The following is a 23,875-nucleotide window of genomic DNA, read 5'->3' as shown; positions in this document are numbered from 1 at the left end:
TTAGTGCTTCTTGCAATCCCAGTGTTATAAAGCATGCACAGTGCAAATTAAGAACTCAAACTTTCTCATCATGCAGATCAAATTGCATGTAATATGTCAAGAAAAACTATTAGGAAAACATGTCATGCAGCTGACATTTCATGTGAATTTCGCTTACAACACCTTTGGCTCATAAATAAATATATCCACACATGCCACCTTTCACAGACACTCCTGTAATGTGATCTCATTTGATACAAAGCCATGACACTAAGCTTCAATTCAATTCAATTAAATTCAATTTATTTACTTGTTAACAGGGACTGTACATATTGATGAACACAAGTGTAAACATGCACGGTTATAGTCATAGGCTAATTTCCACCATTCGTCCCTGCGGCAAATCAATGCCTGCTTGGCTTGAATTCAGTATGTGGGCTTTTCTAAATTTAACTTGAAACCATTCTTTAGCTTTTCCATCAAGTCAAAAATCTCCAGCTCCATTTGAATTATCATAAATACTTGTCTCCCTCCAACACTAAATTATTAACTGCAATGGATCTGGAGGGCTTTGCTTTTGGGCTCCTGCTGAAGATTTATCTGGTGTTGGGAGGTAGGTGGCATTGTAATCAGAGGATCTAATCTCCCGCAAATGGAGGTCGGCCTGGCCAGTCTTCTCAGGGCTGGGGATTCATCATAACTGGGTGGAGGTCTGGGTAATATAATTCCCCGCATGCAGACAGGCCAGGGTGGGGGTGCAGGGGATGGTGGTGGAAGGACTTGCAAGCATGACAGAGTTTTCCGTTAGTGCAGTTAATGCAATTTCTGCAGGGCCCTACTCCGTGAGCCACCACAAAATACAAACGTCTGTGTACTTCTGTGCTGTTTGTTGATGTGTAATCTAATCAGTTACAAAGAAAAAGCAGTAACTCAACATGGTGACACCAGGCAGCCTTGAATAAACAGGAGTTCCTGTATGTGGACTTGACAACATGTGTCTGGCATGTACGTCCCTGCGCCCATGCAGCTTAGCTGCAGCACCACTTCAGCTCCCGCAGCCATCGTTGCTGATGAACTTGGCTGGCTAATTGCAAGTCAAAAGCTGTTAGCGGCTCTGGGTATCAGTGGTCCTGTGGGGGCTTGCTGAGGAGGGCTTTCACACACAGAGCCACCCACATGCCGTCACACTGCTGCTAATGTGCAGTGGCATCTTCCATGGTGCCAGCAGATTGCCTGGGTGGAGACAGATTGTCAGGACAAGTGCAAGCACTGCCTGATTTTGGTTGTACAATGGCCTCACAGTGCAGAATGAGGGACAGGTTGGGTCAATAAAGGTGAAGACACCTTGGGGCCTTTCACACATTTATTCCATAACATTAAGTGAATTAATTACCCAAGAAAAAGGCAGCAGCTTATGTCCTTTTAAGTGTGCAATGCTTTAATGCCATTTTATTGCAATGTGACCACTCAGACAGTTCATCCATTCATTACGCGAGGAAAGCAGTTAAAATCATCTGTTCACAAGTCTGTGGAATTCGAGCCGTAATTTTGTGGCATATTGAGCTGCTCTTACATCATCAGCTCATTATGGAGACTGAACCCTTTAACAGATCAAAAAGAAACAGTGGTCAAGGAAAATGAAGTAAAAGCAAGCACTGCAACGCTGATTATGTTTTTCATTTGACTCTCCCAGGATATTCAGGTCCAAGTTCATGCCAAACCAACCGGGTGTCAGCATAGCAGCCGTTTTATTAGATTTACCAGAACTCATCTAAAGGTCATTAGCAGGCTGAGCCGTAATATGCGACAGGGACCGTGGTGGGTTCAGAATGAATAAGAGGAAATTCAACAGGCACTCAAATGAAAAAAAAATATGCACTCGGAGTGAAACAAAATATCAAAAATCTCATCACATTTGGATATTTTTCCCAGAATTTGGGCGAGTAGCACGCAGCTATGTTGCTCTGCAGATTCTGATTAAACTACATTTTGCCTTTAGCAGAAAATGTTTCCATAGTCTCATCTTGCAGATTTAAAAGCCATGTGATGACCTCAAAGAAGAACACAAGAGGGCACAGGAAGCATACGTGAACAAATCCAAAATGGAATTAGAATCTCCTCCTAAATCTGATTCCATTTAAATTAATCAAAAGGACAAACCAGTGTAATATTCATGTCCTTCCAAACACAAACCAAAAATCAACCCAGAATGTATTTTCAAACTAAATATTACATAAGATAAATTGTCATAATTTTCTGCCACGTAGAGGCTTTATTTAGGATAATGTACGTGTTAAATAAGCGTTGTCATAAAGCTGACCTATGGCTAGCAATGCTGGGATTATGTATTGTGGCTGCTATGAAAATGTTCTTAATATGAATGTGTGCTTGCTTCAAGAGCAGTGGGCCCAGTGTGTTCATTCGGCTCCGTTAACCAAATGAGCCAGTCCCCGTTCGCCTGTTGGTGGTGGAATTGATGATGATGGGAGCGAAAATGTATCTGTTGTTCTGGGAAACTTAGCTCTTTTGTGTGGATGCAACACAAAAACGATTGTGCAAATATGATACATGAATTCCTGAACTAATGTGCTGTGTACAGAAAAACTCCTGCTACCAAAGACTTGTTTAAATGCCTCCATCTAACCAGGAAATTGTTGCTTACACCGAAGAAAGATTTTTTGATGCTTAAATCTAACCAGAAAGTCCTGCTGCCTAAACCTAACCAAGTGAGTTGTGATGAATAAATCTAATCAGTCAGATTATCTGGATATTTCATTAGACAAAGCCCTATAGGAAGTCTTCTGTTGAAGCTGGAGGAAGAGGGAATGCACTTCCAATAGTTACTCATCATAAAAAAGTGAGTTGAGCCATCTCTTAATCAACCTTGAGAGCAAACTGTAATCAGATCAACACAGCCATGCAAAACTTGCTGACTGGCGTCACACCTTAAACTGGCTTGTATGTGCCCATATACGATGCTGACTGTTCCTACTGTTTATGGAATTGCACAAAGCCTGAACTCATGCAGTTGTTATGATGCAAAAAACTTTTAATCCTCGTGACTCTCTTCCATCTCTTCTTCAGCCTCTTTACAAAAGTGTTTACACTCTGCGTTTAACATTTGCTCCAACAGATGCATCAGAGCACCAATGCCAAAGGATTGTAGTTGTGCAGATCCTACAGATGGCAGGTCAACACTGCAGTATTTGACATAATAGATGAGAGTGGAATGGATTCTATTTATCTGCAAATGCATCTGTGAAGACGACTGTGTAAAAGCCTCGCTTACAGTTCGCTTTCCAGGTCATTACAAAGGTTCTGCAAGGGGTTGAAGGAAGGATTACATTTTCCCACTCCAAACAGGTCTAACCGGTTATTTTATGGACTTGGTGTTGAACACATGACAGGCTCAGAATGAACAATATTTATTGTAAAATTGACCATAATGGGTACTAAAGCACCACTTTGACCAGAAATTATTTTCAAAGTCAATTCTAACCTGAGCTGGAGGGCCGAGCTCACCTCCTGCTCTGGTAAAATTTGGATGTGTGTTGAAGGTAAATGTGTTACACTAGCGTCGGAGGGAAGCACATAGGAAACAGCCTTCAGCATGGTACAGTATCTACGCTGGATGACCACAGAAGTGGGATGTGATGTGCAGACACAGGGCCTTATCTCTGGCTTCAGATGGGTTACATGAGTCATAACGCCACGGGAGACGATGATCAGTGGGGGAGGGTTCGTGCTGGCCAGTGAATACTCCCAACTTCCAAACATAATCTGTCACACTCTGTTTTTGTGCTCTTTTCCTCATTGTACAACTAGAGCATGCACACACACACACACACACACACACACACACACACACACACACACACACACACACACACACACACACACACACACACACACACACACACACACACACACACACACACACACACACACACACACACACACACACACACACACACAGCATTGGCTTATCTGCTATAGGCTTGTTGTGTAGCTTATTTATTTCCAAGAAAGAATGAACTAAATAAATAAAAGTGATGTGAAGAAAAATGACAGGCTCTCACCTATTTCTATTCACAGAGTTGGGGGAAAAATGCATCCGCCTGTGGGCTAGCAAATAACCAACTGATGAAGCATGCCTCGAAATAAAGATTTATTTGGAGAAAAAAGTCTTGACAATAATTTTTTTTTTTTAAATACTGTTTGAGTTGAATATTTTTAACCACAAGATTTGCAGGATATGTTACAAGACCTTAGAAAGCTTTATGCTGTATGCATTTAGCTAAAATCGCTTGTGGTTCCCTGCAAAAATATAACAAAACTCACAAAGAAATCTGATTCAAGCCGCGTGGCGTCACGTAGGCATGAGCGTCGGCATAAACAACGACAGTAGAACAGTGGAGAGGTAGGCCTGTTCCCGGCTCACTGTGGCTCTCATTTCTGCATTCAGGGGTGTTGTTTTATTGAACTGTCATGACTCATGTATTTCCTGGGCTTGAAGGGCTCATTTTAAATTAGCCGAGAACGTTCAATGGCGGGATCACTGAGGCAAGCCCACTCAATATCACATGGCCCAGCGCTTTGTCTTTAATGGATCATGAAAAATGATGAATGATGGGTTAAAGCCAACCGTCTCAGCTCAACACCTGTTCTTTTCTATTGACAGTACAGCACAACCCCCGCCAACCCCCCCGCCCCCTCAAGAAACTAGCCTATACAGGAAACGTATTGATCAGAACTCCGCTTTCACTCCAATTTATAATCAATTTTTTTTTTCACCCTCAAGCATCCAAGTTATTAACTGGTACAAAGTTGTGCACGAGATGGCACGGAGAGAGTGAGGCAGCTAATATCGGGGTTAGTCCAATACAGAGCCGTGAAAATATATTTGACGTATTATGGTCTCTTAAAAGGAACAGAGAAAGGCCAGTAACCGCTGATGGCTTTGTGGAGCCCGTCAGTAAAACCTGCAATCAAAGCTGCCCCACTTGACCTTCAGGAACTGCTAAATCGCTGAAAACGTTTCATTACTATGACTTGATATGATAGTCAGAGATAATAGGTTCAGTATTGGTATCAATGGAGAGATACGCCATCCATTCAATTTTCTTTTTGAGGCGTGAAAACCCAAAAACAGCCGAGCCCATGAATGCAGACACTCACTGACAGGCCCGAAATTAATCTTGAAATTGAAGTGGAGAGCAATAATGAGCCTGACAAGTGATTATTTGGTGACCTTCTGCTCACTGATGGAGGTTTTCAGCAGTCTGTATCTCTTATGCAGTCATTCGACAGTGGTGCAAAAAAAATGAGAAAAAACGTCGTCCTTGTCCACCTCCGGTCGTCCACACAGACAGAAGCTGAAACAGAAGCTGATCAGCTCTGCATTGTGGTGGCACACAGTGAAAGCGCTGTGTGCTACCATGCTTGGCGTTTTTCTAGCACATCATTCAGCTCCGGGAGACCGTTGCTGGCTCAGAGGCATGTCAGTTAAACTGCTCGTGCAGGAGCAGATTTTATCAGTCCGATCTGGCTGAGGTGCATTTTTACTTTATTAGGACTATTAATCTACTACAACTATTAAAGTATAACTGGTTTGGAATAAAGTTAAAAAAATAAAACATAAGCAGATGCAACTTGTGTGTGTTTCTCCCTCACTTGCCTGATTTGTACTCGGCACATCATTCGTCAATATCTTCACAAGGCATCGCAAGGGATTTTGATATTAACCGACAATAAAATGTAAATAATGAGGTTACATAAAATTTCATCTGCAGCTGCATGGCGTTACAAGTCCTAAGGGCCTGTTTTTTAATCCACGGGTCAGCCAGCACCCCCCCCCCCGAACAGCTGGAGGAGAGGGCCAAGGAGAGGGAGGTCCGGGTCTATCTGCTGTTCAGACCTCGTGACCGAACTCGTATCAGCAGAAGTTGATTTGAAAATGATGGAAAGTTGCTGTCTCAGCTATTCTGTTATTGTTTTCCCTCCTAAGTCTGAGTACACTCAGTGTTGTGTCTACAGAGTTGGGTTCGTCTGTTTAACACCTGCAAAAGTGTTATGAGAACTGAATATAATTGTTCTCCTCTTGCAAAACTCTTTTTGCTTGTTCTTCAGTGTCATTCTTCATTAACCTTCAGAGATGTACCTTTGAACCTTTTGCATGCCACAGATTATTAAATTCGCTGAAGTCTAGACAAGACTCTGACAAGTCTTCATTTTTATAAGGTTACTATTTTCCATCCTTACACAGATATTGCAGTCACCTAGTGGTTAAAAAGCAGACATACAGAGGTAGTACAACAGATGGATGGTTTTAAATCTGGTTCAGTTTTAGAAAGTTTTTTGAAGATGTGCCATAACTTTTGTTTAGTTGCACTGTTGTAATATAATATAAGCTATTATACTGCAGTTTCTTACAAGACACATGGCTTTTTCCACCACTTTCAACGGCACAAACGTGCATTGCAACACATCTCTGTACAGGCTACACCGTTATCCCATCAGCCTATGTTGTAATTACCAATGAGGCAAATTGAATGGGGAAAGTGATAATGCAATCAGGTTGTCTGATGTGCTTTGTAAAAGTTGGTGTGATCCTTGTTTAATTTATTTAATCAACAAACAAGACTTGATGCTGTGGTCTCAGCTTTGATTCTCCAGGAGCACAAGCAAGGGTTGTTCAACGTTCTGGGACACTGGTGTCACGTTTTCCTGCTGTCGTGATGCTTAAGTGGGCCAGAAATGATGGGGACTTTGCAGTTCCACACATCAGCTGAGCAGAGCATTGCAGATGGGGCACCTCCCAGAGGAGCAGCAGGTGTGCCACTTTGAAAAGCATCTAATGGAGTTTACACTTTTCCTTTGTAATCTTATTGATTTTTCTATGTAGAATCCTATCCATGTCTGCTGATTTTATCGAAGGTAAGAATCAAATCAAGAGTGCTTACAGTGCTGTTCAAAATGTATTTTTTATGCTTTCCCAATGATGTAAGTGGTGCTGTGGAAGGTTAAAAGGATTACATTTACCAGAATCCAGAGGAAATGTGGTTTACTGTACCTTTACAATGTCTTCATTTGATGACTTGCACTGCACAAAGGCTGAGACATCCGTGACTGCCCCATTCATCTCTATGGAGACCATTTTAACGGGAATGGCCACAGTGCGTCCGGTCAGGATGGCAGTGTTGATAATCTCAGTGTCCTATAGAGAAAAAAGATGAGCATGCCATTAATGACACAGTGAGTGGAAAATAATTAGTTTCCTTGATATTTCGTGAGCACGACTGAGGCCCACATTTAAAACCATTACCATCACTGTCGGCGTGCCAACCAGGCGGCCGTCTCACTGCCAGACCACTTCAGTTCTCTATATTGAAAATATCTTTCACTGAATTTCCTCAATTGACATTTTCATTTCAAGGGCATTTTTTATCCCCAGTGAGCACGAGTAGTTAACTTAAATGGAGATGAAAAGGGTGGAAAAGTAATGCCCTCTACTTTAGTCATCCTGGAAACTCCTACATCCAGCCTACGTTTGAGTCTGAACTAAAAAGGGTTGCCACCTGCCTCCAGCCGACCCAAGCAGCTTCTTGGGGCATCAGAAGGGGTCCTTGTACTTTTCGAGTCTAGAGTCTCCACTGGGTATCCCAGTGTGATGTCAAAGGTTACACCCTTTATCTTTCATGCAGTCATTGTTTGAGTCCATCCATAAACTGTAGTATAATCCTGTACAGTAGCCACGTTCACCCCCTGGCGGTTCAGATAGGTTTCAGCTCTCTGTAACCCCTGACCAGGAGAAAGCGAGAACATCAAATGGATTTATGGGTTGATGGAATATATCCATGAGGGCACACGGTAAAAGTGTAGGTATACGGATAGTTTAAACTGGGTCAAACTGCCACAGAGAACACAGAGAACTCGCCAGTCCAGTTCACATTAACCCATGACGACGAAAGAACATATGAATATACAAGATCCCATGATGCTCTTGTGCCTCCGGTCTGAAACAGTAACTGCTAAACCAGAGTATGTGGTCTCTTTCCACATCTTCATTCATACGGTCACCATTTATGTAATATACGTTCAGTGCTTTTCTGCCTTGATTTGTTTGTGGAACATCTGAGTATTAAAAAGATTCAATGGCTGTATACGATGACACAAAAATATGTAAATTGCAGTAAATTGGCTTTGAACAAGGCAAACACTGTCATTTATTCTGCCTTTTCTTTTTGATGCTCTGGAATTTTAACAGCCAATTAGAATGCACACAAGTACAAAACCATTAATTATTTTCTCTCTTCTTAGGAGGCAGCTACAAGAGGATAACAAGTCTTCTTTTTCGAGCTGAGGAAACAGCTCAGGAGAGTAACTTGAACCTTGCAAATTTACCAAAGTCAAAAAAATACTATATTAAAATGTGTGCCCAGTGCCCATCTTACGGTCTTAATGAGGTTGCAGAGTGGAAAGATGGCGACCGTCTTTCTCCCCATGGGTTCGTCCTAATCTGCAAGGCTCACAACTGTTGAATAATCGAGGGAATATCATAGAAAAGCTCAGCTCTGAGTTTTGTCAAGGCACTTATTTTGTGCAGTTCAACACACCATAAAAAACAAGCATTACGCAGCATTTTTCCACCTTTTCCAGCATGTTCTTAGTTGTTTTACTTGATAGTGACGTGTCATTGAGCTCCATTTTGTCTCCAAATTGAAAGTTGCTCTTTCGCCTTTTCTTTTTTTTTTTTGCTTAATCCACTGTGATTACTTCATGCCCAAACACGTGATCGTAAAATACAAAACAGGCACAGATAAGCAATACATTGATGACTAATGTGAATCTGGCACGACTGTAGAGGTATGCTTGTTCCGTGTACCAGGAGAGCTGGGAGGTTTCACCTGTAGAATGTGGGCTGCCCATTATTGAACATTTGTTGCCTCTCTTTTACAGATTTAAGCTATTTAGAGATACCCCTGGATGGAAAGCTAGCCTGTGCCTGCACGCTACTTGTTACAGAATGATATTCATCTGCAGGCTTGAACTCCACTAGAGAACGAGGGACAACTTGTACTGTAATAGAAGCTAAATCAATAAAATTGAATTATAGATAACAAACAACAAAACAGTGTGCACTTTCATCAAGATTCAGTACCACATCATTTATGTAGAAAGTCTAAAATAAAAGAACCAGTAGAGAGCTTTTGGGGCCTCAGTTGAGTACAGTATAAAAGTGGCAGCGTACTTGACTCCACAAAATAATCTGAAGAGTCACTATTCAAAACAATCAAGCTGCAGGATTGCTGTTAACACCTTGGATAAACAAGTTTTATCCTGCAAAACTGCCAATGGCCGTCTGATGCTAGCTCGGAGCCTTAGCTTCTGTGACTGTTTGTACGCCTATCGATTAGTATCCAGAGGGAGTCTGTCTGTGCCCGTTGGCACTTACCCCTGGAGATCGACTCCAGAGGAATTGGACAATTTAAATAAAAGACGAATTGAATCAGGATGGAAACTTTAAAGCGTTTCTATGAGTACTTGTGTATATGTTATTTTCTGAGAAAATATATAAAAATAGGACAAGAAGGTGCCTGTAGGTGATCTCTCTTTCAAAGATGGGAGACACGTTGAAGGAAAGGTGAGTGGGAGACCGCTGCAGACATACGTGGGGGAAGACACTACTTTAATAAAAACATGCTTGCAAACTGACAGACCAGCAAGTTTTCATGTCTTGTTTTGACAAGTCTTCAAAATGCCCCCCTCAATAACCACATAAACCCGCTTCAGCACAGAACATTTTCTCACTTCCAGTCAGCAATAGGACATGATATGTTAATTAAAAAAAAAATAAATGAAAAAAATCTTAGAGCACGATCTAAACATAGCTACCTATAATCATTTGAAGGTGTTTCAACATTCATCAGATCCCTGGTGCGTCGCATTTCAGTGACCGATCCAGTCAGAACATCTGTGTTTGTATTAAACTCGATTTAGTGCATCAGTGCGACACAGCCAACGCGCTGGTACTGTTGCTGTTGCTTCTCATCTTGGATTTTTTCACTACATAGCACATTTAAGGGGAAAGTGGTACTTCGGGAAGTCTAATTATTACCTGAACTGAGCCAGGAGCTAAAAAATAGTCATCGCTGTGCACAGTTGACATTAACTTGATTACTGTGCTTCACAGGAAAATGCAAAATACTTATTAGATACCGTCTGAATGTATTCCACCATGAAGTGTAAACCAGACCACCTGGCACTAATTATGGTGGAATTGGGGCAAAATATGTGGAAATATTTCCCCCGTCTGTTATGAATCTATTTTACCTACCATTTTCTTTGAGAAAAATCTCATGTTTACCTCAAAATGTGAGTCAATAAGGAATACGGCGGTGTGAATGAGCCTCACATCCAGCCTCCAAATACAATATATATTACACAATATATCAATTTCAAATTTTATGAATTTAGTAAAAATATGTATGTGTATTTGTGAATGGCTCTAGTTAAATTTAGCGTAGCGATTTCGGCTGACCTGCTGCAGTCTCGACCTGCTGTTGACTTATGGGAACTATGTATTTTGCTAGATGTCCATCTTTATGAATGAATGCATGAGGATACACATCTGGAAATAATTCTGACTTTAAAAGTTTAGAGCGATTACAAAAGAAACATATAAATGTCAATGGTTCGGTGTTAATATTGGCCCCAAGAATATAACAAGCCCCAGGGTTGCTTTCAGCGCAACCGTTTTATGGTTGTTTCTCTTTCTTGGTCAACAACCTGTGCTTCTTCAACCATTTGAAAAAGAACCAACAACGACAACAACAAAAGCCCTCGTCTTCACCCTATTCTTTCAGCAGCCTGTCTGGTTTCCTGTTCTCTCTCCTTGTTCACACGTGTGAGTCAGATAATATGTGTGTGTGTGAGGGGGGGGGTGTCCACTTGAGACACTCATCATCGTTCCTTTGCAACATAGAATGTGTCATATTTGTATTTTGGAGACAAAACTACCAAGCTTGTTTTCTTATCAGCACTTTCTGAAAATGCTGATCTGCTCCACAAGCTGTCAGGAGGTGTGCGCCACCAGCTGAAAAGTGTCAGGCTGATTCGTGTCTTTGTGTCTACTGCTAAACTTAAACTGACTACAAAGAAGTCAAAAGACGTGCGAGTTCAGAACCACATTTCATTTTTTGGGGGGGAATTGTGAAATTCCTTGACTTGACTGATTCATTAGATGCTTTACTTCATCGGGTCAATGCAGGAAAAAAAAGCTCCTAAAAAGCCCCAGAGACATATTAGTCAATTTAAAGGAAACTCAGCGTTCTTCTCTGTTTTAAGAAGTTACACCAAATTATGGTCAAGATTATGATCAAGATTATGATCAAGCCTGCTCTCGTGATGTTCAAGAGTCGCTGTACGACTACACTTCCACTACACAGTGTTATGATTAGGCCGTGAATAATGATCAAATAAACAGCAGAGCGCTTTCCTGAAAGTTTCATAAATTGCTGTGGGACTGCAGTGTGGTCATAAAAGCATAAAAACATTACTTTTATACCTGAATGCCAGATTGTATTGGTGTAAAGAGACCAACTGGGAGCTCAACATTCACAAGAGCCCCGAGGGCTAACAAAGTACAAACCACTGAAGTAAGCTGTTTAAATGAACGGCTGCGAGCAAAGAAAGCACTAATGTCAGCACTCAATTCCTCTGCAGACACTCGTGAAGCAAAGGCTTTCCATTGGAGCACAGAGTTCCGTCAGCGTAACTCGCCTGACTGAGCTCCTCAGGAAGCTGCCATGATAAAATGTCTTATTTGAAAGCTCTGTTTAAAACATTTGTGTTTAATAAGTCTCACAAAATTGGACTGCCTAATGCAAGACTCTGGTAGAATTTACAATTCCAGTTAAAGGAAATGACATGTCGGTGAACTCATTGCCGAACCGCAGGACTTTCGTCAAACTGGAAAATCAGTACATGATCCCTGCTGATGAAACTCGGTCGTCGAGCAGAATTTATTTTCTTCCCAGAATGTCAAAATTAGATTTTTAAATGAATTTGTATTAAATAATGTGAGAAACACTTGGAAACACTTTGAAAATTCCCATTATGTGAAAACTTTCTGCGCGGTTCAAGCCTGGCAGGCCTCAGCGTGTCACGAGTCTTTTCAAAAACGTACTTTTACAGCCCAGACATTACACACTAAAAACCTACCACATATCTTTTTGCAGTCTTTTTCTGAACAGCGTTGTCTATTTTGTTCTATTAGAGATGTTAGAAATATAAGTAATACAAATACCCAAATGCACAATGCATATTCTAATTAGCCAACAGTTTTAAGTGCAGAAGTGGCAGAAGGAGAAGAAAAAAAGTTGAACAAGCACATCTAATTCTGCAGCACATCTCAACACATCTGGGTACAAGAAACACCCAAACTCCCAAATGTCAAGGGGACGAGGGATATTAAGTGAACCTTATGTTACAGCAGATGTCCCATACACAATGTCATAACTGCAGCTCAAGTATGTTTAATGGCGCTTTAGATGCAAAGCGGCTGCAATTATGCAAATAGACAACAGGACACCAAGAGTTATTATTCTGACAGTGGTATTAGGCCTTATAAAACCGTTGGCAAGCTCACAGAAAGGCTGTTAGGAATATTTACCCAAGTCTCTAAGAATGATTGAAGGGAAAGATCCACATGTCACACGTATGGTTATGTCCCAACACGTATGGACTGCGAACTCCACATGTCCATATAGGGACTGAAATTCTGGTTTGACATTGAATTCTTCTCAACCTCCTCTAAAGCAATTCAATGATTCTAAACGTGCAGTTTTAAATCTGTGACAGTTGAAAGGAGCACATGTTACAATTTGCAAATGTAAAAATAAGTAGAGAAGTTTCTGGGGCATAAAAACAAATTTGTTTGAGAATCCTTGAGCATGCCTGGCAAGTCTGTAACTGGACAGACTCACATATTTTTATTGTGAAGGTCTACAGCAGAGTTGGGTGCTATAACAATATCATATATAATATATATAAATATAAATGTATATATTGGAATCCTGATTATGTGGTTGTGCCCATGAAAAATCAGCTAAATCTTTTATCTTCAACATATTTTGCTGTTGCTCTTGACTATTGTGTTGGCAACACTTGCACCGGAACCTCAACATGTGGGGGAACGTTATGCTCAGCAATGAGTCCACATTCCTACGGCTGTTGCATCAAAAAGTCAAAGTGTGGAGAAGTCGTCATTGGAGGCAATCTCAATGCAGAGAGATATGTAGATGAGGTTCTGCAACCAGTGGTAATCCCATATTTCCACAGTCTGGGACTGAACTCTATTCTCCAAGATGACAATGCTCACCCCCACAGAGAGCACCTCCACAATGTGGGAGTGGAGAGGTCGGAACGGCCTGCCAGCAGTTCTGACCTCAACCCCCCTGAACATTTGTGGGACCAGCTTGGGCGTCCTGTTGATGCCAGAGGGACCAACACGACCATGTTAGCTGAGACAAATGCTGGTTAAAGAATGCAATCCATCCCACAGCAATATCTGAGCAGGCTGGTGACCGGCATGTGGAGGAGGAGCCAGGCTGTTGTGGCTGTGGTTGCTTCTTTCTCACGCTACTGATGCTCCTGTTTGTTAAATGGATCAATTGTTAAATTGCCAAACGTGTTGGTTCTACAAACGTCAATAATCCGACCCCCCAAACACCAAACAAAAGTCAAAGTTGTTTGGTATTGGCATAGAAGATTTGGCAAATTCTTCATGGGTCCAACCCACATCTTCAGCTCTGCAGCTACTCCCACAAATGCATGTTTCTAACAAATGTGATATAAGGTTAAATAAAACAATCATGCAATTATTTGCTGAGGATTTACATTTATTCACAAGGGAAAATTAGCATTTGTAGAGAACAGTACCTTAAATGGTAGTTAGTGCTGCAACACAGCAGCCTTCAGAGCATCATCCCTTAAAACAAATAATGATGCCATCCATATGCATCAATCCATACTGAAAAGAAGTTGCTTGTCAAAGACAGCGTATAAAAGCACAGCTGTGATAACTGCAGCACCCGGCCTGTAACTGGACTGGTTTCTGCTTTTGTTTGGTGCTTGTGTGTATCATGCTGTATGGGATGCCAAGATGTTTGTAGACTTAGTTCTGAAATAATGCGAAACATACTGTAGAAATATCATGATTTAAAAAGGTGGGCATATCACCGTTTTCAAGCTCAGAATGCAGCAATTTCTGAGCTTTTATTGTGAAATTGCTGCATTTTGCCCTCTGGACAAACGTAACTCAAACATTTCGAGGCGAGGATGCGCAGCAGTATTTATGTGTAATATGACCTACGGTGGCACATCAGTAAATGTGCAACCAGCCGAAGAGCTCGCTGGTCCTGGAGAGTGGAATTGCAGTGACGACCTTTGCTGCCCATAAACACAGTAGACCTCGAGACGAAAGAAAAAACAGGAAAGCCTTCCACTGGTTCCTAGAACTGTGCTTAGACTTCCCACACTGCCACCTGCTTCCAGTGTTCTGAATCATTTATGTACAGTAAAAATGTTATCTCTGCCAAAATACTGTAATTTAACCATCAAATGCCAAAGCAAAAAAGGATGAAAGATGAAAGCAGTCAGATGTGCTCAGCAACTCATGTTTGATTAATCTCCGTTTATTTCCAATATTTGTTTACTGCCCTCAATAATTGCCACCTTCCAGGAGACAAGTTGAAGACATTGTTTGTAACAATCAGTAAGCTGTCGCAGAACTGATTACTTTTTATTACTTTTGTCAGTGATGACAAAAATTCTGAATTCACTCAGTAGATGACGCAGCCCTGTTCAAAAGAACCAAAGCCTGATTGTTTTTAAGTTTCATAGTTCAGATTTCCATTGAGTTGACACATGGACATAAAGTGGTGTCAAGAAATGGAAAAGAAAAAGTTCTTAACATAGAAGAGCAAAAGAAAAGGTTCAATGTATACTATTGATTTGCACTAGTAGAATCTCTGTTTTAGCTTAAAAAAAAAAGTGTCAGTATTTACTATCCTGTTGTAGATGCAGGGGTTAAAGTGGGCCGGAGCCCACCGGAGCCCGTCTCCACTGCCCGGCCGCCCAGCCGCCGGGCCACTTGGCCCCGCAGCCTTTCACCTGGAGCCCAACCTCAGAGTCCGACCCCGCTGCCCCGGAGCTCGACCCCACCGCCTGGCTGGCCCCACCACACCGGAGCCCGGGCATTAAAATTGAGATTGATGGTGAAGACTTGTAATATTCAACAATTCAAATAGGCCAATAAGAGAAATTGAAATTTAAAAATGGCTTGCTGCTTGATGTTGCTTGTTTAATAGCAAAACGCTAACATTATCCAAAGGTAGAAGCTTTCTAGGCTACCTATGGTTAATTGTGAGATTGTGATGTTTATGAATATTTAGTTCTTGGAAAACGTATTGTAAATATATGATAATTTCATTGTTAAAGATGGAGGATTATCTGATCACTGATTATCTTTCAGGGTAAGGATTGGTTGGAAAAAAGATAGATGAGCCAGTGACAAGCCTATGGAGTCAAAACATTTTTTTAGTAAAATAATGGTATTTGATTAAAAATGATTACTTTAGACAGATTATTTCATGTTTTAATTAATCATGTCTGCTCCTGTGAATGCTCTGATGAGCCTAATCAGAGCATTCACAGGAGCAATGTTTGTGTTTTGCTTATTTTTCTATTGAGAATAAAGTGAATACAGTTTCTTTGCAATCATTTACATAATTTTCCCTGCACCGAAACGCCAAATTTTAGGGCTCCCCCACCTGTTTAATCCCACTTTAACAACTGTGTAGAAGGAAGTTGGTTGGTTGGAGTATTTTGTTTTTTTGTTTAAATGGACGCACCATAACAGCATAAGTTTACAAGTTACCAACGATAAAGATGCAGCCCTGTGCTGGTCCTAGTGCTAGTGCTGGTGCTAGTGTTGGTGCTAGAGCTGGAGTTAGAGCCGGTACTAAAGCTGGTGCTAGAGCCAGTTCCTAACAGGTTCAACAAAGAACTGTTTGCTTTTCCACTGGGGGAGCACCAGAAAGCCAGGATTGTATGATTAAATCAGTAAGAATGCATCCAGAACTTTTCCAGTATGATATGGCGGTAGCATAGATTTGGTTGGTTACAATCATCACAGCCCCCACAGTGACATGGTGGTTCATGCATCTGGCCTTACAAGGTTTTGTGGGCAGCGTAGCTCCAGTTTCGTGGCAACGAGTCTGGCACTGGTACCAAACTAGTACTGGAACCGCTTTGGTGGAAAAGCCCTATCAATACGCTTCAACTGGACCAAGTGCAGGAAGTGGACTACAACGTGCGGCATTGTGGGTAAACACAACTTAAACAAACTCACTTGTAGTGTGATTTCCAGCTGAAATGTTTTGCGGTCAGACGTGGAGCAAGGAAGAGGTAAACGCTCTGATAGAAGTATGGTCAGGCGACAAAGTGTCACAATTTCTGGTCAACACTGGAAGTTGGCCTGCATTGACTAATAGATAGTGAGTTTTCGTCTTCGTCGTTTGTCTCGTCTCCCTCAGTAATTCCTGATGCAGCGCCACCACAGGCGAGGAGAGGAACACTCATATGGTTTGGCTTGTTCCATGAATGGTAATGTGAAAGGAAACTCGGACCAGCTGAATGTTGTAACCGCATCTGAAGCGAGTCGCCAATCTTACCAAATCTAACGAACTAATAGATGTGAAAACAACCAAAAGTATCACATGGCTGGCAGAAGGCTATGGGGATATATGGCTGCCAGCCATCTCCAAATGTTAAGTTGCTAATGTTAGGCTGTGTCTCACTTGTGTCTGAACTATTCAAAAGTCACTCATGGAGACGTTTATCTGGCACAGATCAATAAGGCTGTCTTGGCTATCTTGAATATTTTACCAGAACAAGTAACCCAGTCCCAGATCTCAGCATGATGAATACCCCCAAGTACTTGGTTCCATACCCAATTAATAAATTCTAAAATGTTAAAGTTGCATAGCTTTTAAAATCACACACCAAGTATGAAAGAAATACTATAAAAATAAACAAAGGCAATAAAGAAACAGCATGTGGGGACAGTAGCAGCAATACAAGCATTACAGTAAAGCAGCCTGATGTGCTCATCTGTAATAAATAGATCATAGATTTAAGGCTTCACTCAGCAGTGTGGAGCAGTTCATCAGGGTGACAGCCTCAGAGAAGAAACTGCTCCTCATTATGGTGGTACTTGCCCAGATGCTAGACAGCCTCCAAGCCCATCATAATATGCAGGGTGTGTGAAGTCTTGTGGCAACACTAGACGTCACACACCCTGAAGTCTAGTGGTCCCAATGAAGCAAAGGTGTTGATCCTTTTTTGATGACGCTTGAGGTGTGATTACACCAAGCGGAGGTGTTGGATAACTGTAGAGAGATGAGGGAACAGCACCAGTCTTGTGGAACTCCACATCCGATAATTTTGTCGGTTCTTCTAATGTTTAGGATGAGGTTCCACTTCTTTCTCAAGCTCGTCCACCACCTTCCTGAACGCTGCTTTGTTGCTGTTGATAATAAACCACAGCATTGTCCCCCTAAAGCAACCCAACAGAGCATCTGCAACTCTGCCATGGTGTCCACTGCAACTCTGCGAGATGACTTCTTGTGGTAGGCGTCGTTGGCCATCATTTCAGCTATAGTGGTCGCAGGATAGAACCAGGATTGGAGTAAAATTGACTTTACCTGGTGTTCACCAACAGTTGAGGAAGGAGGCAGAGATAACTAGACAATGCTTCCTAAAAATAATCAACTACTCCAAATAAAATTTGAACTGGTATTTAAACATGAAAAGACTTTAAGCCGCCAGATCTGTAATCATGATGACTTCAGCATGAAAGCAAGGCTACCGGTTACCCTGATAGTCTCCAGAGTTCATCAGGCTCTTCAGATGCATGCTCATTTCTTTCTTGTGGGTTTTTGAAGGTGTTGCTTAGGCGTCTGAAACACCTCAGCGGTTTACTAATTTCAGTGTAGGCCTGTACTATAAGCACATATTAGGAAAATTATAGGCGACAGTGTACAGACTGTTTTTCCTTGTAATTTTGAATCAGACACCTTGATAACACCTGTCCCTAACACCTGGCACAGCGGGGAAGTATGCTGAAATAAAGAGTATTAATAGTACAGTCCTTCACAAGTGATGAATATGACATATTTCTAGTATTTTTGTAAATATCGGGGAGCATTAACTAAAATATTTCCCATCCAATATAGACTTTGGTGCCATATTTGATAACATTGGTGACATTTTTTCACCACCTCAGCATTACAGTCATGAAGGAGCAGTAAGCTTTTCCACCAGCCAGTTGTGTGGCAAACAGTGCACACGTATGACACATCTGGTAGCCACACAATCATAGGATTAAGGATTATGAGATCAGACTGACTGATGGTTTGTATAGGAAAAAAGAAACCAAAACATATCCTTTTCCTATCTGTCTTACATTTTGAAGTCTTAAAGGCAGAAATGGAAATGTATAATTCTGTCTGTCTGCTGGAAACTGTAAAAATACCGAGCTAATTTGGTGAAGGTTTCATGAGTGGACAGATCAGAAGAAGTAAATCGATATCAGTCTTCTTAAAACTGACAAATAGCGTTCATTTGTTGGGGTCCTCATCATGAGTGGGCGTAAGGAATGCTCTTGTGATCCGCAGTGATTATTCTACGTTAAAGGAACTCTGCAGTCGAAAATAAATGCATGTTTGGATGAGAAGGAGTTAGAAGGGAATGTTTTAACAGCTAAATGGCAATTAATGCTAGCTATAAATGATTTTAAGTCTCTGATAAGACTGTCCTTGGACTTAGGTGATTGTTTGACTATAGTCCCTGCAGACAAACTGAGCCCATTTTAACCTTGTGTGTGTACACAATATGCATAAACGTGATCGTACAGTGATTGCCATGTCAGTTTGACCGCCGCCACCTTGTCATAAGTCTGTCAAGTCCAAAACCAATTTCAGAGAAAGTACTGTCAATGAATGAAGGGGAGGACTGCACGGCCCCTGTCCTTCACAACTGCCACTTTAAACAAGCTTTGGTCAAAATATTACAGAGATACATGACAGCAGCTGCTGTCTGTTATCATGACTTTACCGCTCTGCTCACAGCAGCCAGTTTCGGGGTGGGTGGAGGGGGTCAACAACTTGAGGTGTGCACCTCTTTTAAAACCTGTCATACAGCTTTGTGCCGCCAATGTCCGAGGTGTGATGTGGACTTGGGTGGGGATAAACATGGGGAAGCTGGACAGTTAGTCTCCCGTTCTGGTCTACAATGTCAGAATCCTGTCAAACTGGAGAGACAGATATTCAGATTCAGGGTGCCCAAACCTAAGTGGTCCACCACTTGTGAGGCTCTTTCAGTCAGAATAGAACAGATGATGAGCTTCTTAACAGTACATTGCAACATCACGGGCTCCAGGCAATTCAATCAGTAAACTAGACCTACATGAACGGTAACCAAACATTAAAGCAGCAGCAAAACCCAACAAAGCAAAGTGGAACGATGCTTCCATGATGACGTCTAAGGACAGTTTCCTGGTTAAAGATCTGATATGACTCCCTTAAACAGATTTTTATGGAGGAAGGGACCCCTTGTTTTCGTTCCGACAAGTAAAAGTGTGTGTCCGATGCAGAAGGTCTTTCACTTTCTGTCTAGTGGTTCTGTTTATCTGTGGTACAGTGTGTCATTGCAACATGTTTCCTGCAACCAAGATGTAATGCTTTGTTAAAAAGGTCATGCTCATGCACGTGTTTTATGTGAGTTCAGCTCGAACAACAAAAAACTAATGAAGATAAAGTGTGCAATGTGAATCCCTCTTCAGGATGTTGGGAGTTTGGCGTCATGCCTATTTCACAGTTTACAATCACATCGGGCACTGAAGCAGATCCCGACCTCCTCTTGGGACGTGATCTCCAAGCAACTTTCAAATTAACTTAGTAAATCATGTCATTACTGTACATGTCATTCCTCTTAGTAAACAGGGTTAAAACGTTTAAAAATACTTTATTTCAAGTGATATCCACTTTTTACTCACCATGGCCAGAGGGATGATGGCCTGAATGTCCCGCTGCACCACCGTCAGCTCTGTCACAACCTTCTCTGAATCGGATGTTGGGTTTTGTCCCTTGTAGTCGATGTTCCAGTTGATTCTTCTGGTCACCGAGAGACTGGTGAAGTTCTCCATCTCGAAATCCAGCTGCATCACCTCCACATTTCCCATCACATCTCTGCCAGACCATTACAAACACACAAAATTGCACCAGAAAGAAGTCAATATCCCTCACTGTGATATTTTCATGAAATAAATCTAAAAAGAATCTAGCAACTATTTCATTTGTGGCAATGAAATAGCTGACTTGTTGTATTTCAGTTATTAAATGTACCATTTATGCTCTTCTCTGCATTTGGTGTTGCTTGAGATGAACAAGGAGAATATTGTATCATTACCGACATGTGAAGTGCCGCAGGGGACAAATAAACTTCTTAACTTAGACACGGCTCTCGTCAGATGGTGAATTCCCATTCAAAGTCATATTTACAGATATTAAAGTCAGTCCTATTCTTGGTCTAACATTACAGTGACGATGAGCATGTAATTATAGAAATTTCTTCTTTAGGCTTGGGCACCTTCAGAAAATCATTTATTATTCTCTTTTAATGAAGCGATAAATGTTTCAAGACTGATCAGAGTGCTGCTCTTCGTTAAACCAGCCTCCAGAAAGCTGCCAAGGCCATAACTGGATCCAGCGCTTGGCTGTTGCCCTAAAGCTCACGTTGCCGGACACATTAGGTGAGGACCTGCACAGTGGTAACAACAAGCCCTTTAGATTTAATAAGCAGCTTAAATTTCTAAACAAATGCAGTCTAAACCAGCTGATGCTGCAGGTACTGCTGCTGCTGCTTATGCTCCTCAACCTTGAAGGTCACAGCGGCTCCTCACAGTCTGAAGACTCACCACCATCATTCCCCTTTCAGAAGTTAGGCTTTTACACACATAAATTTGACTCTTCGAAAGGAAAATGATCAAAAGAAAAGCTTTAATCATTTCTTTCTGATGTCGGAACAACAACCACAAAGACACCAAATATGAATGTTGTCAGGTCAAAAACATCAATATCCTGAGCTCCTCCTTGAGAACTGATGCATTCTTGCACTAAGTTAATCTTTTTTTATGTCTTGCCGCCTATTCTCGAGGAGCAATTTTACATTTTCTCAGCCTGCCCGTCGTAGACAGCCTAAAACAGACGTCATAGCTGTGCACAAGGACATGAACGTGCACTGTTGGCATCGTTAAATGGCTTTTATTGGAAGGACTATATTTATTTATAAGAGTTGGTTGTCTTTTCTTAAATTTGATAACAGCAATTTGTCAAAATAATTCAACTGTCCATTTAGTAGCTGTTATGGTCTGTGGTAATAAACCCTGGAGGAGCAGGTGAGCCCGCTATCACTCAGGCAGCCTTGGAGACGATGCTTTTGTCAGCAACCTCGAGCATCTCATAAATTCAGAACCTGCCACTCAGCGTCTATTTGCAGTACAATGTGTAAACAGCTATATGGCACAATTACGCATCATTATCCAGCATATTAAGGAGCGATGCATCAGAAACCTGACGATGATTATTTCCTAAGTGGACCTGGGTCCTGAAACTAACCGGACAACATTGTTTCCAAACCCAAACCAGGCAGCTTTGACTCCTCAATACACCCAAAGGAAAAAGAGACTGAACCTAAACATGAAGAATGAACGGCAGTCAGTGGAAAAACAACTACTACAAGGTGAGAAACCGGTCGGTAATGTTTCAAATTGTACACTTGTGAACTTAGACTCACTATTTTGAGTGAACCGATTGGTCAGGAGGGCGGGGCAGTCAGGCGTTTGAATCAGGAAGCAGGAATCAGCGCGAGAGCGACTCGTGGCGATTTTAACAGGCAATGGCAGCACAAACTTGACATCGAACACAGACCAAGCAGCACATACAGTATATATCATCTCCTCCATGTTCTACATCTTTAGTGTTGTCTTCTCTGTTTAGATCACACAATCAAATACGTCACAGCAGCTTCGATCCAACCTGCCCACTTCTCACCTGGGTGTTTAAAAACAAATGAGGACGAGGCGAGTGGAGGCATGCCGAGTCGAGGCGCGCTGAGTAGGTATTAGTGGAAAAGTGCCATAAGAGAATGAGGACCATTAATTAAAATCAGGTGTGCTGAAGAAGGGTAGCATCTAAAACATGCAGGAGAGTGTGCCTCGAGGATCAGGGTTGGGAAACACTGACTTAGGAATCAGCCGAAGACGACGGTTTGAGTGCAACGGTGCTTTGACGCTGGATTCGTGGTGCGCCTGTCCTGCAACCATAGTTAGGATGCCCAACAAGCCTCGGCACCACCTTCTCTGGTGAAGACCATGTTGACAAACCCAGTTGTTGTTTGCTGACATATTGAGGTATTTTAACTTTCATCATGAAATAACTTTGATAATGGCAATAATAAACTTTATGGAACTACCGAGAAGACCCCCCGCCCCCCCATGAATCCTTGCATGCTCCCTATGGCAAAGGCGCTGTGAATGTCAAGGCGTCTAAGGCCGCTGCTTTGTGGCAGAGGAGATAAACATGTCATTTGCTAATCTGAAGGATTGCTGTTGCTCCGGGGCTTCGTAGTCTACGTGCACGAGCAGCCACACCGCAGTGGAGACGCTGTGAGCATGTGTGAGTGCTGTGTGGTTGTGTGTGTAAATGTGTGACATGCTGTAAATATAGTCATTTACCATTCAGGCTTTTTTAATTCTTTCTTAAAGACCCAGACGTTGCTATGACTTGGATGGACTCGAACTGTGAGTAACGGACTTGAACAGAACTAGTTTACTTTCTTTGTGAAGACAACTAACCGAACAGATGCTTCTGTTTCCAATATTGATTAACATACAGTACGTGATTTATGACTTAATGGCAATGTCAAGATCTTGTTAAATTGCTGTGTACAGTTTTGTACTTATGTCTCACTGATGATTTCTGTATTTCTACTTAACTGGACAGCAGTGTGTGTGCACGTGTGTGTGTATGCATGTGTGTGTGTAGTCATTTAAAGTATGAATGACTCAACGTTCACAGCTGAACTAACCTTTGGAGCCCTCGGGGAGAATTAAGGCCTCTTTCAAACTGTTATGTTGTTGAAAAATAAACCACATGAATGTCAAACGCCCTGAAAGTCTGCAGCAGCAGCCAAGTTTATCACTTCTATTCAAGGAATGGTCACATTTAGGAAACTCCTGAAAACATTAAATATTGACAAGTCAAAGTGGACTCAAAGCGCTGGACAGAATTTACACATTTATTAAATATTTATACCACAATCCTAAATGCTTTATAAGTCGGAGCCTCACAATATTCCTGCAGTGTGTGTAAGGGAACAGTTGGGTGTTTGAGTTTCACAATTAACACATCAGTTACATTTCATTCAATAATCATTTGGAAACCAATCAAATACAAATGTCTTCTGTTGAGAAATCTGGCTGCATGCCTTTGTTGACACAACAGATTAATCTTAATGTTAGCAAAGATGATTAATTTGCGCTTTTATACAGAAAAACCTAATCTGGCTCTTTCCTTTGTTCCCACTTGTGCGTGCGACGTTGGAGTGGTGACAGTTTTCTAATGGCTTCCCTGCTCGCTCTGATGAAGTTGTCATATACCATTTGATCGTCTTTAAATGAAAAGACCACCTTGTCAATAAACAATCACTGCACCTTAATCTTGCAGACAAGCTTTTTTCTTTTCTTCTGTCTCAGGAGCTGAGTGCAGACACT

The 23,875-nt window shown here is 41.6% G+C and overlaps 1 protein-coding gene across 3 annotated transcripts in view; it reads right to left on the bottom strand.

The window, feature by feature from the left end:
* tmem132e (transmembrane protein 132E) overlaps nucleotides 1–23,875 on the bottom strand; it is a 479,435-nt gene that overhangs the window by 40,786 nt on the left and 414,774 nt on the right. For all 3 annotated transcript variants that reach the window (XM_061740292.1, XM_061740291.1, XM_061740293.1), the window contains 2 exons: nucleotides 20,099–20,291; nucleotides 7,052–7,195 (listed from right to left, as the gene is read on the bottom strand). In XM_061740292.1, coding sequence (XP_061596276.1) covers nucleotides 7,052–7,195; nucleotides 20,099–20,291 — 337 coding nt within the window. The remainder of the gene's footprint in view (nucleotides 1–7,051; nucleotides 7,196–20,098; nucleotides 20,292–23,875) is intronic.

This window comes from Cololabis saira, chromosome 14 (assembly GCF_033807715.1).
Source record: "Cololabis saira isolate AMF1-May2022 chromosome 14, fColSai1.1, whole genome shotgun sequence".
NCBI lineage: Eukaryota > Metazoa > Chordata > Actinopteri > Beloniformes > Belonidae > Cololabis > Cololabis saira.
Note: the sequence above shows the minus strand (reverse complement) of the source record. Positions and strands in the feature narration are given on the sequence as shown.